This window comes from Pristiophorus japonicus, chromosome 13 (assembly GCF_044704955.1).
Source record: "Pristiophorus japonicus isolate sPriJap1 chromosome 13, sPriJap1.hap1, whole genome shotgun sequence".
Lineage (NCBI taxonomy): Eukaryota > Metazoa > Chordata > Chondrichthyes > Pristiophoridae > Pristiophorus > Pristiophorus japonicus.
The window spans coordinates 68,558,888-68,576,463 of NC_091989.1; the positions used below are offsets into that span (position 1 = coordinate 68,558,888).

A 17,576-nucleotide genomic window follows, 5' to 3' on the forward strand; every position below is an offset into this window, starting at 1 on the left:
GAGTACAAGTACTCTCAGTTTTATTGTGGCATGAATGATAACATAAACAAAAAACATGAAAATATACAACTTATATTACACTATGTGTTATGAACAAAATATAAATCTATAATTCTATGTTATATTTACATATCTTTCTTTAAATTTCAAGTGAGATGGTAAGATTCAGTTTACTTTGTTTTAAGCTCCACTCGATTTTGATTGTCTTCCTGAACACAATCTGTGTCTAATAATTTTTAGAGCCAGTGATGGCCAATAAATACATTTTAAAAAAAAACAGTACAGCATCAGTAGAACTGAGTAGTCTGAGATCGAGAATTACAGAATGCAAAAATGCCAGCAAAACGAGAATTCCGAACAAAATAGGATAAAATAAAAAGCTAAAAAAAAATTTAAAAAGAAAACTCTGACACAGTTTCCGTTGTTGGCGTATAGATCACAAACGGCTCACAGCCATGAAATCATGGTGAAACCTTACTGGAGCTAAAACAAAGTACTCTTGTAGTCTAGAGTCACATAAATAAACAGACGCCAAAAAAGAAAATGGTGGAAAGGCCCAGCCAATGGGAGACTAAGGCCCCACACAAGTCAGAAATTTGTTCACACAGTCAAGAAAAAAAAAAACTTTTCACATTTTACATAAAGTGATATAAAACACTTGGTTCTTTTTTTTTTCAGCAATTTTTTTTTCTTTTTCAGTACAGAGTGCTTTAGCAAATCAGCTCTAAATGACCATGACAATTAAATAGAAATGAGATTATGAGAGAATGGTCTCATTTCAGTCCCAACAAACAGTCCAATTATCTTCACGCCTGCTGATTAAACATCGTAACATGACTTCACTAGGACTTAAAGAACAAAAAAGAGTAAACTGTTTATATCTAAAATACCAGGCTTAAATATCTACAGCTACAGAATGCTGCATGGCCAATCAATTAGATAGAACTGAGGAAATAAATTATACATAACTTACTAACGGTGGGAAAAGCTGACCATTATTGTACACTATTAAGAGGCAGTTAAAATTGAAAAATACAGTCAAAAAATACAAATTAAACACTGACATGCAGTATATGATCAGCTAGTCCGCCTTTAACAACAAAACCATTTTATTTTCATTTATCCATAATTGTATTTTCTTGGGGGTGGGGGGTGGCGGGGGAAGAAAAACTCCGACTCCCAAAATCCGTTGGCGGTGTGGTGTGCGTTTCACAAACCGCGCAGATACCAGGACGGCTCCGTGTCCCGTTTGTGGCAAAATGGCAAACTCTCGGCGGGAATAGGCTTCGGTTCTGGGTTGGTTTGGTTCCTCCTCCCCGCCCGCACCCCCCACGCGCCCGTTGGTTATTGTGTGTGTGGGGTTTTTTTAAGTGCTACGAACGCAGACAAAAGAAAGGTTGAGAATTGAAGGAAGTGGACGCTTCAGCGAGGCTGCTGGGAAATGATGTCGGGGGCGGGGGGGGAAGGGGGGAGAAACGGCGGCGGAGGGAGTTGGGGTGTGGACTTTGAGGACGTGGAATTTCGTTCCCCCGCGCTGCTTTGCTATCACTGTTTCCGACATTTTATAAAGTACCATAACACGCACTCACGCACACACAACCCACGTTAATAAAAAGTCTCTCATGTCTTCAGCCATCTCCCCTTTCACCTGAGAACTGCACCTACAGTTTCCTACAGCTGCTGGTATGGAAAGGTGTCCTGGGATTGTCTAAGACTCAAACGGTATCCCGAGCTGAAGACTGTAGGAAAGCACATGAACTAATTCCGACAAATTACAAATTTTGGCACTTGCTAAGAGTTGCATTTTTGAAACTGTGTGCAACGAACAAAAGTACTCTATGAGGGTGCAACTGTGTGTCGATATTCAAGAAAATAGATTCCTTTGAAACAAAGGTAACTTGAGAACATTTTGTTTCCTTAATCCATCCAAAAACAAGAACAAAAAAAAGAAAAATACCTTTTATTGTGGCACAAAAAGAAATAACGAAACACATTCACAAGCCACTTGTTGGCACTTCGTACCTGAGTGAGAATTTATAGAATCTTGTAGAACGACAGTCTAGACAAAGCTCAAGAGGGTAAGACTTCAGTGCTCGGGGCTAGCAGCTGATTTTACTGGCATTGTTTTACCCATAGCTTATCATTTTTTTTTTCCCATGCCTGTACCATAGGCCGAGGTCTAGTAGTCAGTAGAGTTCTGACTATATCCTGTTTATTAAGACTAAATAGTTTTAAGTAACAGTCAGTGTATCAGATAGTCAAAATGTGCTTGGCCCCTGGTAGGATGGACCAGACGGGCTGATTTGAAGTCGCCGGCAGTGGCTCCTGGCCTCCTCCCCCGTCAGTCAGCATGGGCGGCCACGTGATTCTCGTCGTCGCTGCCGTAGTCCGCGTCGGGGTCGTCCTCGTCCTCGTCCTCGTACTCGTCGTACATGCCCCCGTTCATATCGCCCAGCCTCAGCTCCTCTTTCACCCGGGCCTCCCCCGACTTGAGGCTGTAAGTGCTCTGGATGACGGGCATGCTGGGCTCCGGACTGCTAGACATGCTCGAGTGCTCCGAGGGGATCCGTGGCGACGCCATCCCCGCCATGGCGATGGCCCCGGGGTACACCACTCCGGCCGTCGTGATGGGGATCTGGCCTTGTTGCCTGTCGACACAAAGACAAGTGTGTGTTAATAACGGCAGGGCTCCTCGATGGGGAGGTTAGCTGTGTGTGCACTCTCTTCCCGTCCAGAAAACGTTGCTGTCTGTTGCCATATTTTGCCACTCTTTTAAGTCAACTTTTTCCATTATACATCCCTGTGTCCAAATATATAACGGAAACTGCCTACGTAAACTCATCATGCTGTTACATCAGTAAGGCAAAGGTCCTCCACCAGCCTGTTCTTGCCGCACAGCACTGCCCCCCCAGTCATCAAGATCCATGGCGCGGCCCAGGACAACGTGGACCATTTCCCATACCTCGGGAGCCTCTTATCAATAAGAGCAGGCATTGATGACGAGATCCAACACTGCCTCCAGTGCACCAGCGCAGCCTTCGGCTGCCTGAGAGAAAGAGTGTTTAAAGATCAGGCCCTCAAATCTGCCACCAAGCTCATGGTCTACAGGGCTGTAGTAATACCCGCCCTCCTGTATGGCTCAGAGATATGGACCATGTACAGTAGACACCTCAAGTCGCTGGAGAAATACCACCAACGATGTCTCTGCAAGATCCCACAAATCCCCTGGGAGGACAGACGCACCAACATTAGCGTCCTCGACCAGGCCAACACCCCCAGCATTGAAGCACTGACCACACTTGATCAGCTCCGCTGGGCAGGCCACATTGTCTGCATGCCAGACACGAGACTCCCAAAGCAAGCGCTCTACTCGGAACTCCTTCACGGCAAATGAGAAAGGTGGGCAGCGGAAACGTTACAAGGATACCCTTAAAACCTCCTTGATAAAGTGCAACATCCCCACCGACACCTGGGAGTCCCTGGCCAAAGACCGTCCTAAGTGGAGAAAGTGCATCCGGGAGGGCGCTGAGCACCTCCAGTCTCACTGGCGAGAACATGCAGAAACCAAGTGCAGGCAGCGGAAGGAGCGTGCGGCAAACCAGACTCGTTACCCACCCTTTCCCTCAATGACTGTCCCACCTGTGACAGGGATTGTGGTTCTCGTATTGGAATGTTTAGCCACCTAAGGACTCATTCTAAGAGTGGAAGCAAATCTTCCTCGATTCCGAGGGACTGCCTATGATGATGATGATGAGTAACGGCACGGCTTCTCGTTGGAGAGGGTAGCTGTTTGTGCACTCTCTTCCTGTCCAGAAAACTTCGCTGTCTGTCGCCTTATTTTGCCACTCTTTTAAGTCAACTTTTTCCATTATACATCCCTATGTCCACGTATATAACGGAAACCGCCTACATAAACTCATCATGCTGTAGTAGTGGTGCTACAGCACAGAAGGAGGCCTTTCAACCCATCGTGCCTGTGCCAGCTCTTTATAAGAGCTATCCAATTAGTCCCACTCCCCCGCTCGCCACTCTCTTTCCCAATAGCCCCGCAATTTTTTTTCTTTTTTAAATATATATCCAATTCTATTGAAGCTGCTTCCACCATCCTTTCAGGCAGGCCAACATCCCCAGCATCGAAGCATTGACCACACCTGACCAGCTCCATTGGGCGGGCCACATTGTTCGCATGCCTAACATAAGACTCCCAATGCAAGCGAGCCCCAGGTGGGCAGAGGAAACGTTTCAATGACACCCTCAAAGCCTCCCTGATAAAGTGCGACATCCCCACCAACACCTGGGAGTCCCTGGCCAAAGACCGCCCTAAGTGGAGGAAGTGCATCCGGGAGGGCACTGAGCACCTCGAGTCTCGTCGCCAAGAGCATGCAGAAATCAAGCGCAGGCAGCGGAAAGAGCGTGCGGCAAACCTGTTCCACCCTCCCTTACCCTCAACGACTATCTGTCCCACCTGTGACAGAGACTGTAATTCCCATATTGCACTGTTCCGCCACCTGAGAACTCATTTTTAGAGTGGAAGCAAGTCTTCCTCGATTTCGAGAGACGGACAAATGATGATGATGATTCAGGCAAAGCATTCCAGATCGTAACAACACTCTATGATTCACAGTCGAGGCAGAAACTTGGAGAACCTCAATACAGCGCTGAGAAAATCTGTCGGAATCCACTGGAGAATTCGCTGCTGTCACCAAAAAAATAATAAATTGGGCCAAACCATCCCTCTCTCCCCTCTCAGAGATTCTGACAAAAGTCAACTATTTATAAGGCATACTAGCATTTCCCCTCCATCAGTGTTCCTATCCCAGCAGTGGGGAAGTATACATCTCTATTATACAAATTATATAAGGTCAGTGTTTCTTTGATGTATAACATTGTCAAATAAACAGCCTGAAAGGCAGATGGGCCTCGTTAATTGTGGTGTATTGGCAGCACTGCAGCTCCATCAGCCAGCAGTGTCCTTGCGACAAGTCACTGTAAGAACTGTCACAGCCCTCATCTTTCACGGTGCAAAGCCACCACTAACTGGAATGGCTTTCCACCACCTAGAAGGACCAGGGCAGCAGGCACCTGGGAACACCACCACCTCCAAGTTCCCCTCCAAGTCACGTACCAGCCTGAATTGGACATATAATCAGCCGTTCCTTCGTGGTCACCAGGTCAAAATCCTGGACTTCCCTACAAAATAGCACCTTCAGCACCCAGACTGCAGCGGTTCAACAAGGCAGCTCGCCAGCACCTTCTCGAGGGCAATCAGGAATGGGCAATAAATGCTGGCCTTGCTCTTGAGAATGATTTTTTAAATGGAAAGGGAACAACAATGGGTAAGATAGTCTCCCTTGCCCGCTTGTAACAGAATCGCAGACATGTGGCGTTTACGTTTGTGCTGCAGGCAGTCAATGGAGGGAATCGTTCCACCAGGTTGGCAGTGCAGGTGAATGCAGAAATGCAATGTGAATTATTATCATTTTTCTTTCCTTTTTTGCTATCAAAATTTAAAGAGGGGGAAGAAAATTTGGCCAACATAGTACGGAGCGATCTGGCCCCAAGTTCAATCCCTAGTCTGCGTTGATGGGCTTTATCTCAGGATGACTCAACAGGATAGAATTTCTGCAGGGGCTCTCTCGATCGGCCAGATTTGCCAGAGTGATACTGGGGCTTAAAGGGTTAAATTATGAGGAAAAGGTTTCATAAAATTGGCTTGTATTCCTTGATGATTAGTAGGTTGAGGGGCGATCTAATTGGGGTGTTTAAAATGATAAAGGGATTCATAGAGTAGATACAGAGAAGTGTAATATATGCACCTGTGAGGTTTGTAGAGCTGTTGCGGTTACGTTCAAGCCAGGGTGTCCCTGGAGATGGAGCACGTAGTGTCCATCGGTACGCTCACGGCCTTCCACGGGAGGTGGGCACCGGAAGGACTGGTGTGCATCATCACCCCTGGCAACCAAATTTTAATTTGTTTAATTTGTTGGTTTTAGTGCCTCTTTAACTCTTTAATAATGGGGCACTTGAATTCTAGTTTTACCAAAATAGTTGTAGAACTGTGGCATTGTAAGTGGCTTAGCCACTCACGTGATGTTCACAAGACTCAATAAAACCCCAGTTAGTTGGGTCTAGGTCATCCACAATGAGGTATGCAGTTGTGAGCCTGGTGGATGAACAGGTAATGTGTAGTGTGATTGTTAAACCTTTGTTAATAAACCAACTAGTTTTTAATAGTGTTGCTATGGATTCTCAAACAAAAAATCCGTGGAGCAAATACATTACAAGAACCTACAGAGATATTGTTCTGCCGAAAGGTCATCGACCTCAAACATTAACTTTGTTTCTCTCTCCACAGATGCTGCCTGGCTTGCTGAGTATTTCCAGCACTTTCTGTTTTTATTACAGAGAACCTATGACCTCTGATGGGGAATCAAAAACAAAGGGGCACAATCTTAAAATTAGAGTTCGGCAATTTAGGGGTGAAATCAGGAAGTACTTCTTTTACACAAAGTGGTGGAAATCTGGGGCTGGACTTTCCACTTAGATTGCTAGGGCCCAAAAAATGGCCGATGTTCCAGCCTTCAGGATTGCTGGAAGATCGCCCATTTTTAGGATCGCTACTTTCGGCTTTTTGGGGGGGGGGGGGTGGTCGATAGCCCAGCGATGTGAAATGGGCCCTAGCGATGTAGAAGGCAAGGCTTCCCTAGCAACGGCCTTCTGCGCTTACGTCTTTTTTTTTTGCAAGCAAGCTTTCCCGCAATTCGGGAGGTCAGGGATCATCCACACATGCGCAGAAGACAAAGGGGGGGCGGTGGGGGGAGAGAGAGAGAGGAGGAAGGCAGAGACAGAGAGGAGAGATAGAAAGCAATAGAGAGATAAGCAATAGAGAGATAAACATCAGCAACATGTCAGATGATTCGGAGCATAGTGTGCAAGATGTGGAGGAGAGCAGGAGGAGGGCAAAGCCCTTCTCAGAAGAGGCTAACGAGGTCCTCGTGCAGGAGGTGCACTCCCAGTGGGCCCAATAAACTCACTCCCACAAAAGGCTGTGGATGTTGGGCGTCAATTGGAGTTTTCAAGACTGAGCTCGACAGATTTGTGTTGGGTAAAGGTAGCGAGGGACATGGAGAAAAGGCGAGTAAATGGAGGTGGAGTGCCGATCAGCCATGATCTAATTGAATGGTGGAACAGGCCCGAGAGGTTGAATGGCCTCCTCCTGTTTCTATGATCTGCTGCTGTAAAGCTCTAATCCCAGGGAAACAATGTAAATGACCGCTTACACCCTTTCAGCGTGGTTTCCGCCGAATAAGATGATGGTTGACCACCGACCTCAACTCCACTTTCTCGATCGAATCCCATATCCCTTGATGCCCCGAGAGTCCACAAGTCTACGTATCTCGGCGACTTGAATATTCTCAACGACTCAGCATCCACAGCCCTATGGGGTAGAGAATTCCAAAATTCACAACCCTCTGAGTGAAGAAACTCCTCCTCATCTCAGTCTTAAAAGGTCGACCTGACCACTTTGGATATTGTGGCATGTGTGTGAGACATTCACAGAGCCAGTATCTCACCAGAGGGCCAATCTCAGTGGACAGTTGAGCAAAGTTTTCTGATCACTCACATGATGGCTGATCTAGTTTTAGTATTTGTCAAAGTTACCTCGGGATGTCTAGCGTGCTGTGTTCATGGAACATTTTACCAGGGCCTATGCCCACTGGTTCTAGATGGGTGGGAAAGCAAATTGTGAGGAGGACACACAAAATCTGCAAAGGGATATAGACAGGCTAAGTGAGTGGGTAAAAATTTGGCAAATGGAGTATAATGTGGGAAAATGTGAGGTTATCTACTTTGGCAGAAAAAATAGAAAAGCAAATTATAATTTAAGTGGAGAAAAATTGCAAAGTGCTGCAGTACAGAGGGACCTGGGGGTCCTTGTGCATGAAACACAAAAAGTTAGTATGCAGTTACAGCAAGTAATCAGGAAGGTAAATGGAATGTTGACCTTTATTGCAAGGGGGATAGAGTATAAAAGCAGCGAAGTCCTGCGACAACTGTATAGGGTATTGGTGAGGCCACACCAGGAGTACTGTGTACAGTTTTGGTCTCTGTATTTAAGAAAGAATATACTTGCATTGGAGGCTGTTCAGAGAAGGTTCACTAGGTTGATTCCGGAGATGAGGGGGTTGACTTATGAAGACAGATTTAATAGGTTGGGCCTACACACTGGAGTTCAGAAGACTGAGAGGTGATCTTATTGAAACATATAAGATAATGAGGGGGCTCGACAAGGTGGATGCAGAGAGGATGTTTCCACTCACGGGGAAAAACTAAAACTGGGGGACATATTCTCAGAATAAGGGGCCGCCCATTTAAAACTGAGATGAGGAATTTCTTCTCTCAGAGGGTTGTAAATCTGTGGAATTCTCTGCCCCAGAGAGCTGTGGAGACTGGGTCATTGAATATATTTAAAGCTGAAATAGACAGATTTTTGAGCGAAAAGGGAATAAAGGGTTATGGGGAGCAGGCAGGGAAGTGGAGTTGAGCCATGATCTTATTAAATGGCGGAGCAGGCTCGAGGGGCCAGGTGGCCTACTCCTGCTTCTTATGTTCTATGTTCTAGGCTCTCCAGCCAGGGGAAGTAACCTTCTGTTAAAGCTGCAGCAGGAGATGGGGAGATACTCTCATCAAACACCCAGTCTACTATCTTCGGGAGAAAAAAAGCGGGAGAAATTAATTGAGGAAGGACCGTACAAGGAGGACGGCAAAGCGGCCTTTTGATTTGATCACACCCCCCCTCACTGAGGAGAAGCGCTCTGCTTGGTGGCTCTCCTTCCTCCCCTCAGCCTTTAACAATACAGGGGTTGATGACAATGCCAAGTGGGGAATCATGGCCGAGCCCATACACTGGTGCGGAGGCCTGGTTAATCGGCATGCTAGCCCAACATCCCCCCCACGCGCAGGGCCCCAACAACTGCCGAGGGCAAGCTTCGCGGACCACTCTCAAACCCACGAGTGAAGATTGAAGTGTGACCTTTCTTACCCAACAGTGAAAAACTGTCGCATTTCCTGACGCCGGTTGCGCATCAATGCTTTGTATTCTCCGATCCTCAGTTTCTTGCCGTCCACCACGCAAGTACGCTTTGGCCGGGGCTTGTACTTGTAATCCGGATACCGCTCTAGGTGCTGCTTGCTGAGTCGGGCTTGTTCCTCGTAGTACGGCTGCTTCTCCAGGTTTGTCATGGCCTTCCAACGAGAGCCTGTGGCGGCACAAGAGAATGGAACGGGTGAGGCACAGCAAACACTCGTGGCATCACATTGTTGGGAAGAAGCGCACAAGGAAAGGACTCCTGTAATGTATTTGCTTCGTGGGTTCTTTACGTAAGAATTCATAGCAACACATTGCTGTTAAGAACAAGTTAGGTTTATTCACAAAAGGTTTAACAATCACATTACACATTACCAGTTCATCCACCAGGCTCACAACCACGTGCCTCATCGTGGATCCCCCGAACTCAACTAGCTGGGGTTTTATTGAGTCTTGTGAACAACACGTGACTGGCTAAGCCACTCACAATGCAACAGCTCTACAACTATTTTTGGTTGTATTAAACAAATTAAACTTTTGACAGTAATTTAATTCAAATTAAAATTCGGTTGCCGAGGGTGATGATGCACTCCAGTCCCTCCGGCGTCCACCTCTCACAGAAGGCCGTGAGCGTACCAGTGGACACCGCTTGCTCCATCGCCAGGGACGTAACTCCTCGGATGTAACCGCGGAAGAGAGGCAGCCAGTTGGGCTGAACGATCTCCTCATCCGCCCACTGCCTGGACCGGTCGATGGCCTTCTGGCCTGCCCACTCCCCTCCGCACAGGGTGCCCAAAGATCAGGAGCGTGGGACTGAAATGCAACCAGAATTTGAGGAGCAGCCCCTTCAAATATTGGAAGAGGGGCTGCAACCTCGCACACTCAACATACACATGGAACACGGACTCTTCCAGACCGCAGAAATTGCAGGCAGCCTGGGAGCCCGTGAACCGACTTAAAAATTTATTGCACGGGACTGCTCCATGCACCACCCTCCAGGCCAAGTCCCCAATAAATAGAGGGAGGACTCCCACGTAGATTGCACTCCATTGGGGACACCCACCTCCTCCGGACGGCAAGATGCTGCGCCATGGCGTAACCGGACGGCAGACGAGGATAGCAAGGTTGAGAGTGTGCAGGAGCAGCCCGTACAGGAAATCCCTCCGCGCAGAACTAAAAGGCACGGAGGGAATTTCCCCAAGGAGGCTCAAGTTGTGAGGCACCGGCTCCCGAGGGAGTTTTTGGGGCTTGGCGCTGATGAGGAATTCCGTTCCGACATGGATGAGTGCGGACCCAGGATCTACAACTCTTTTGTAGAAAACAAAAATAAACCTTAAATCAAGTGCCCCTTGATTAAAGGGGAGGGGCACACTCCAAACACTTTTCAAGTGCCCTTTTTTTTCGGGCACTGAAAAAAACCAAATTATACAAATGCCCCCTGGCTAAAAGGGGGGGGGGCACTAAAATCCAGCAATAAAACAAATTAAACTTTAAAACATATAAAATCAAGTTAAAATTTGGTTGCCAGGAGTGATGATGCACTCCAGTCCCTCCGGTGCCCACCTCTCGTGGAAGGCCGCGAGCGTACCGGTGGACACCGCGTGCTCCATCTCCAGGGACACCCTGGCCCGGATGTAACCACGGAAGAGAGGCAGGCAGTCGGGCTGAATGACCCCCTCGACCGCCCGCTGCCTGGACCAGCTGATGGCCCCCTTGGCCGTGCCCAGGAGCAGTCCTATGAGGAGGCCCTCGGACCTACCCGCTCCCCTCTGCACAGGGTGCCCAAAGATCAGGAGAGTGGGACTGAAGTGCAACCAGAAATTGAGGAGCAGCCCCTTTAAATAATGGAACAGGGGCTGCAACCTCGTGCATTCAATAAAAACATGGAACATGGACTCCTCCAGACCGCAGAAATTGCAGGCGGCCTGGGAGCCCGTGAACCGACTTAAAAATTCATTGCACGGGACTGCTCCGTGCACCACCCTCCAGGCCAAGTCCCCGATAAATAGTGGGAGGACTCTCGCGTAGAGTGCACTCCATCGGGGACCCCAGGCCTCATCATAGACTAGAGGGTGCCCTGGGCCAACATTCATCCCTCACTTAATGCCACATTTATCTCACTGCTGTTTGTGGGACCATTTTGCCTGCCGCGTTTGCCTTTCGTTAACAACAGGAGGAACAGGCGTGATCACCTTGTGACCACCACACCCCACCTTGACTATTTATCTCAGTACCAGAAACTGCTCCCTCAGGTTCCTGCCCGCTGCCTCCTGCCTCCCGAACTCCTGCTCCCCGGGGGGAGTGGTAAGGAGAATTCTCTCCAGGAGGCAGGAGTGGCCCGGGACTCGGTTTGTCCCTGCACCACTCCCCGCCCCATATCCATGGTGTTAGCTGTGGCTCAGTGGGTAACATCCTCGCCTCCGAGTCAGAAGGTTGTGGGTTCAAGTCCCACTCCAGACACTTGAGCACATAAATCTAAGCTGACACTCCAGTGCAGTGCTGAGGGAGCGCTGCACTGTCAGAGGTGCAGTTTTTCGGATGTGACGTTAAACCGAGGCCCCATCTGTTCTCTCAGGTGGATCCCATGGCACTTTTCCGAAGATGAGCAGGAGTGTTATCCCGGTGTCCTGGGCCAATATTTATCCCTCAATTGATATCACTAAAAAACAGATTATCTGGTCAATAACACATTGCTGTTTGTGGGAGCTTGCTGTGCGCAAATTGACTGCCATGTTTCCCACATTACAACAGTGACTATACTCCAAAAGTACTTCATTGGCTGTAAAGTGCCTTGAGACGTCCAGTGGTTGTGAAAGGCGCTATATAAATGCAAGTCTTTTCTTTCTAGACGCCACACAAACGGCACAAGTTAAAATCGGGGCTTATTTTACCAAACAGCTTGCACTTAAGCGAGCACAATGTTAGTGAAAACTCTACATAGGGAACATTAGGAGCAGGCTCGAGGGGCTGAATGGCGTACTCCTGTTCCTGATCCTCCGATGTTCCGACATTTTATTGAGTTTCGCCCACTGGGATCTCATTTCAGGATTTGTCCTCACCGACCCTCCACAATTTTAACAAACGGAAAATTATGGGGTTCACAAAAATCCCTGCTATGTTCTCCCAGGACTGCAAGTTCCCACAATGGTGCCTTATGATGTATTTCCATTTGGAAAGAGGAAATTCCACCATCGCGACCCTTTTTTAGCAAACAGTAATGAAGAATTGGGACTGATTTCCAAACGTGCCTTTTTGGTTTCCAGCCCATTTATGTTGCTTTTTTTTATTAATAGATAAAGAATGTTGTTGTGTGTTCTGGTTCCTAAGCCTGGTCATGTGAAGGAGCGGAATTATTATCACTGGGGAATGGGGCTGGTGGGATTGTTCTGTCGCCAGCTGCTGCATTATTTGAATGGTAAATGCATGTTAATTATGCAGAGTTGCTACCCAACAATTACAAAGCCATTTACTGGTCACATTGACACTCCTGTTGACAGCAAGTTATGCCATCCGATGCTGTAATACTGAAAAGTCATAGCTTACAGACAACATGAACTACGTGACCTCCGTTAACTAACGCGACTGATAAAGTGCAGCATCCCCACTGACACCTGGGAGTCCCTGGCCAGAGACCGCCCTAAGTGGAGGAAGTGCATCCGGGAGGGCGCTGAGCACCTCGAGTCTCATCGCCGAGAGCATGCAGAAATCAAGCGCAGGCAGCGGAAGGAGCGTGCGGCAAACCTGTGCCACCCTCCCTTTCCCTCAACAACTATCTGTCCCACCTGTGACAGGGACTGTGGTTCTCGTATTGGACTGTATAGCCACCTAAGGATTCATTTTTAGCGTGGAAGCAAGTCTTCCTTGATTCCGAGGGACTGCCCATGATAATGATGAGGTGCAAAAATGGCCATTGGAATCCCACTGAGAGAAACATACAATTCGGCAGCTGCTCCTCGCAGCCGAGTTGGGAGTGGGGCCTTGAAGGGGAGTTGGGGATAGGGGCACAGGGGGAGTAGTGGGTGGGGGGGCGATCCTGCGATGGGATCCAAGATGATGATTTTTGTGCGGCCAGTTCAAGCATTCGTGCTCATCCTGGCTCCACAAAAAAACAAAATCAGTGGCAAAGTGGATTTGAAACGCTCGGGAAGAGGCCTGCAGATGTCATAGAAACATAGACAATAGGAGCAGTAGTAGGCCATTCGGCCCTTCGAGTCTGCACCGTCATTCAATATGATCATGGCTGATCCTCTATCTCAACACCATATTCCCGCTTTTACCCCATACCCCTTGATGCCTTTTGTGTCTAGAGACCCTTGTGTTCCTTTAAGGGCCCCTGGCTTGGCCGCTCCGTTCCACTGCCCAGCGCGCATTCTGCCCACCGAAAGACCAAAATTGCATCGGGGTCCTTAACATAGAGTAGGACCCCGATTTAAATATTGTAACGAAGCTCCCGCCCATATAAGGGGGCAGGAGTGCCGGACACCTGGGGTAGATTGCCATCCACAGATCATCGGCCCGTCCTTTGTAAAACCTGGAAGGTGATTTCCATTCCATTGAGATCTACGGGATGACATTTAGCAAGTTGTAAAAGGCCATGCGTTCCACCCTACCCCACTGGGTTGGGTCTCTGACTCTGCCAGTCACCCAGCTGACCAAATTGATGTCCACCCAATTTTCAGCTCTGGCAACTTTCCTTTCGATGTTATAAATTACATTACTTCAATTGCTGTGCAAAATGATCAATTGCAAACACTGGGAGCTAACGTGACCTGGATGTACGGGGGATGTAAAGCCACATGTGCAGTGCTTGTCGCCCATTTTTATCGAGATTGCATTGCGGAAAGTTTTGCAATCAGCTGCAATCTTTATACCGGCTTGAGGCAAAGTCATGGCGACAGGGCGGAGGCAGTTCCAAGGGAATCCCTGCCGATAGGTTCATGTCTGTACAAATGTTTCATCCACAGCCCAATCCATGCCAAGTCCTGGGAAGGTGGTGCCGTTGTCCTGCCCGTGAAGAATGAAGAAGACAGAATGGAAGAGGAGGAAGGAGAGCGTCTTATCCGACACTTGATGACGTGACCCAACAGATAAGGAAGCCCTGAAGAAACCACCTTGATTTGCAAGCCCCGAGACAGGGCTGCTTTGCAAAAGGAGCACAGGTTTTTTTTCTTTAATTGCCCTGGTAAACAAGAGATACAGAAACTGCAAGGTTTCGGAGCTGCCCGTCAATCTCTCGGCACATTTAACACTAGTTTAGGCAGCTGCCCGGGACGCCTCGAAATCACCCGAGCCAATCTGCCGTTGCATGTGGTTCTGACGCTGTTTGGACGCAGGAGGTCACCCCCTAAGTTGGACCGCTGCACCCACTATTTCCCACTTGGAAAACGAGTGCAAGGGAGGAGGTGCAGTCACATCCCTTACACCTGGTAAACAAGAGGTGCAGCGAGCACAGGGGTCAGGGACTTGGCCCTATCACACCTTGCGAGGCAGCAGCAAGCAGGGAGTGCCGTGAGCGCGCGGGGCAGCAGAACAGCTTTTGACGCAGTGCAGGATCAGCTGTGTGGTGACATCCTTGCCTCACACTATGCAACTTGGCTGTGCCGCCTTTGCTAAGCAGCCTGCCACTCATTAAACTGTTGATTGCACTGGTGTGCCACCTGCTCCCACTCCTCCGTGCCGCTCAGAGGTGGCACCAGGCAGACTTCCTTCCCGCTTGCTCCTGGCTGCCCCCAATGGAATTCTTGGGGCAGCTTCAAGTGGCTGACCTTCCGGAGATCCGCGGGCCAAAGGCGTCCTTCCTCCAAAGTCTAACTTTATTTTTTACTTACGCCGGTTTCCGACCAGGCAACCAGCATTGGCTGTCAGCCTTTCACCGTGTAAAACCAGCAACGTCACTCAGCATTTGCTTTTTTTTTTAATTGAAAACTTGCGAAATACAAAGTCATTTCTCAACGTTGCCTATTTCACACAGTGCAAGTAAATGTTCCAACCGTTGTTCGTTTATTCAGAGGGAGTTCACTGCAGTGAACAATACTATTATTGGGACCAGCAAAAAAACCTCGCATTTATATAGCACTTTTCACAACCTCAGGACATCCCAAAGCGATTATAGACAATGAGTGTAGCCACTGTTGTAATGTGGGAGACGCGGCAGCCAAATTGCGCACAGCAAGCTCCCACAAACAGCAATGTGATAATGACCAGATAATCTGTTTTAGTGATAAATATTGGGCAGCACTCCCCTGATCTTCTTTGAAATAGTGCCCATGGGATCTTTTACATCCACCTGAGAGGGAAGATGGGCCTCAGTTAATGTCTCATCCGAGAGATGTCACCTCTGACAGTGCAGCACCCCCACAGCACTGGACTAGAGTGTCAGCCTAGATTGGAGTGGGACGTGAACCCAGAACCTTCTCACTCAGGGACGAGAGTGCTACCCACTGGGCCATGGCTGATGCACAAAGAAAGCTTTGGCACTTTGGGTGGGCAGTGTCGGCGTCGGACACTCACAGGCCATTGGTGTATCACAGCAAGGTGCTGACTCAAACTCTCTCCACTGCTGCAACAATAAGCACAAACCGTAACCTCAAAATCCTGGCAAAACTGTTGGATGGAGCAGGAGGCGAGGGGGTGGGGGCAGGAGGCAAGGGGGGTGGGGTCGGGAGGCGAGGGGGGGTGGGGGCAGGAGGCAAGGGGGGTGGGGTCGGGAGGCGAGGGGGGTGGGGTCGGGAGGCGAGGGGGGTGGGGTCGGGAGGCGAGGGGGTGGGGTCGGGAGGTGAGGGGGGGTGGGGTCGGGAGGCGAGGGGGTGGGGTCGGGAGGCGAGGGGGGTGGGGTCGGGAGGCGAGGGGGGGTGGGGTCGGGAGGCGAGGGGGGTGGGGTCGGGAGGCGAGGGGGTGGGGTCGGGAGGCGAGGGGGTGGGGTCGGGAGGCGAGGGGGTGGGGGGGTAGGGTCGGGAGGCGAGGGGGTGGGGGGGTGGGGTCAGGAGGCGAGGGGGTGGGTGCAGGAGGCAAGGAGGGTGGGGTCGGGAGGCGAGGGGGTGGGGTCAGGAGGCGAGGGGGTGGGGGCAGGAGGCAAGGAGGGTGGGGTCGGGAGGCGAGGGGGGTGGGGTCGGGAGGCGAGGGGGTCGGGAGACGAGGGGGGTAGGATCGGGAGGCGAGGGGGATGGGGTCGGGAGGCGAGGGGGGTGGGGTCGGGAGGCGAGGGGCTGGGGTCGGGAGGCGAGGGGGGTGGGGTCGGGAGGCGAGGGGGGTGGGGTCGGGAGGCGAGGGGCTGGGGTCGGGAGGCGAGGGGGTGGGGTCGGGAGGCGAGGGGGTGGGGTCGGGAGGCGAGGGGGTGGGGTCGGGAGGCGAGGGGGTGGGGTCGGGAGGCGAGGGGGGTGGGGTCGGGAGACGAGGGAGGTGGGGTCGGGAGACGAGGGAGGTGGGGTCGGGAGGCGAGGGGGTCGGGAGACGAGGGAGGTGGGGTCGGGAGACGAGGGGGGTGGGGTCGGGAGGCGAGGGGAGTGGGGGTTAGGGGCAGGAGGTGAGGGGGGGTGGGGTCGGGAGGCGAGGGGGTGGGGTCGGGAGGCGAGGGGAGTGGGGGTTAGGGGCAGGAGGCGAGGGGGGTGGGGTCGGGAGGCGAGGGGAGTGGGGGTTAGGGGCAGGAGGCGAGGGGGGTGGGGTCGGGAGGCGAGGGGAGTGGGGGTTAGGGGCAGGAGGTGAGGGGGGGTGGGGTCGGGAGGCGAGGGGGCTGGGGTCGGGAGACGAGGGGGGTAGGATCGGGAGGCGAGGGGGCTGGGGTCGGGAGACGAGGGGGGTGGGGTCGGGAGGCGAGGGGGTGGGGTCGGGAGGCGAGGGGGGTGGGGTCGGGAGACGAGGGGGGTGGGGTCGGGAGGCGAGGGGAGTGGGGGTTAGGGGCAGGAGGTGAGGGGGGGTGGGGTCGGGAGGCGAGGGGGTGGGGTCGGGAGGCGAGGGGAGTGGGGGTTAGGGGCAGGAGGTGAGGGGGGGTGGGGTCGGGTGGCGAGGGGGTGGGGTCGGGAGGCGAGGGGAGTGGGGGTTAGGGGCAGGAGGCGAGGGGGGTGGGGTCGGGAGGCGAGGGGAGTGGGGGTTAGGGGCAGGAGGTGAGGGGGGGTGGGGTCGGGAGGCGAGGGGGTGGGGTCGGGAGGCGAGGGGAGTGGGGGTTAGGGGCAGGAGGCGAGGGGGGTGGGGTCGGGAGGCGAGGGGGGTGGGGCCGGGAGGCGAGGGGGGTGGGGTCGGGAGGCGAGGGGGTCGGGAGGCGAGGGAGGTGGGGTCGGGAGGCGAGGGGGGTGGGGTCGGGAGGCGAGGGGAGTGGGGGTTAGGGGCAGGAGGTGAGGGGGGGGTGGGGTCGGGAGGCGAGGGGGCTAGCTGCTGCTCCCTTTAAGTTTGGTTCCACCTGTTTCAGCAGCTCCGGCGTGACCTGCTGAAGCATCACCAGGTTCCACTCCTTGCTCCTCCTCCCGCCCCCACACAACAGAGATGGACCCTTCCC

The 17,576-nt window shown here is 51.4% G+C and overlaps 1 protein-coding gene across 4 annotated transcripts in view; it reads right to left on the reverse strand.

Moving 5' to 3' along the window:
- Positions 1-1,698: 1,698 nt before the first annotated feature.
- The window catches only part of sox5 (SRY-box transcription factor 5), a 239,853-nt gene continuing 223,975 nt past the window's right edge, over positions 1,699-17,576 (reverse strand). For all 4 annotated transcript variants that reach the window (XM_070896692.1, XM_070896691.1, XM_070896690.1 and 1 more), the window contains 2 exons: positions 9,044-9,260; positions 1,699-2,648 (listed from right to left, as the gene is read on the reverse strand). In XM_070896692.1, the coding sequence (XP_070752793.1) occupies positions 2,342-2,648; positions 9,044-9,260 (524 nt within the window). In that variant the 3' untranslated portion in view covers positions 1,699-2,341. The remainder of the gene's footprint in view (positions 2,649-9,043; positions 9,261-17,576) is intronic.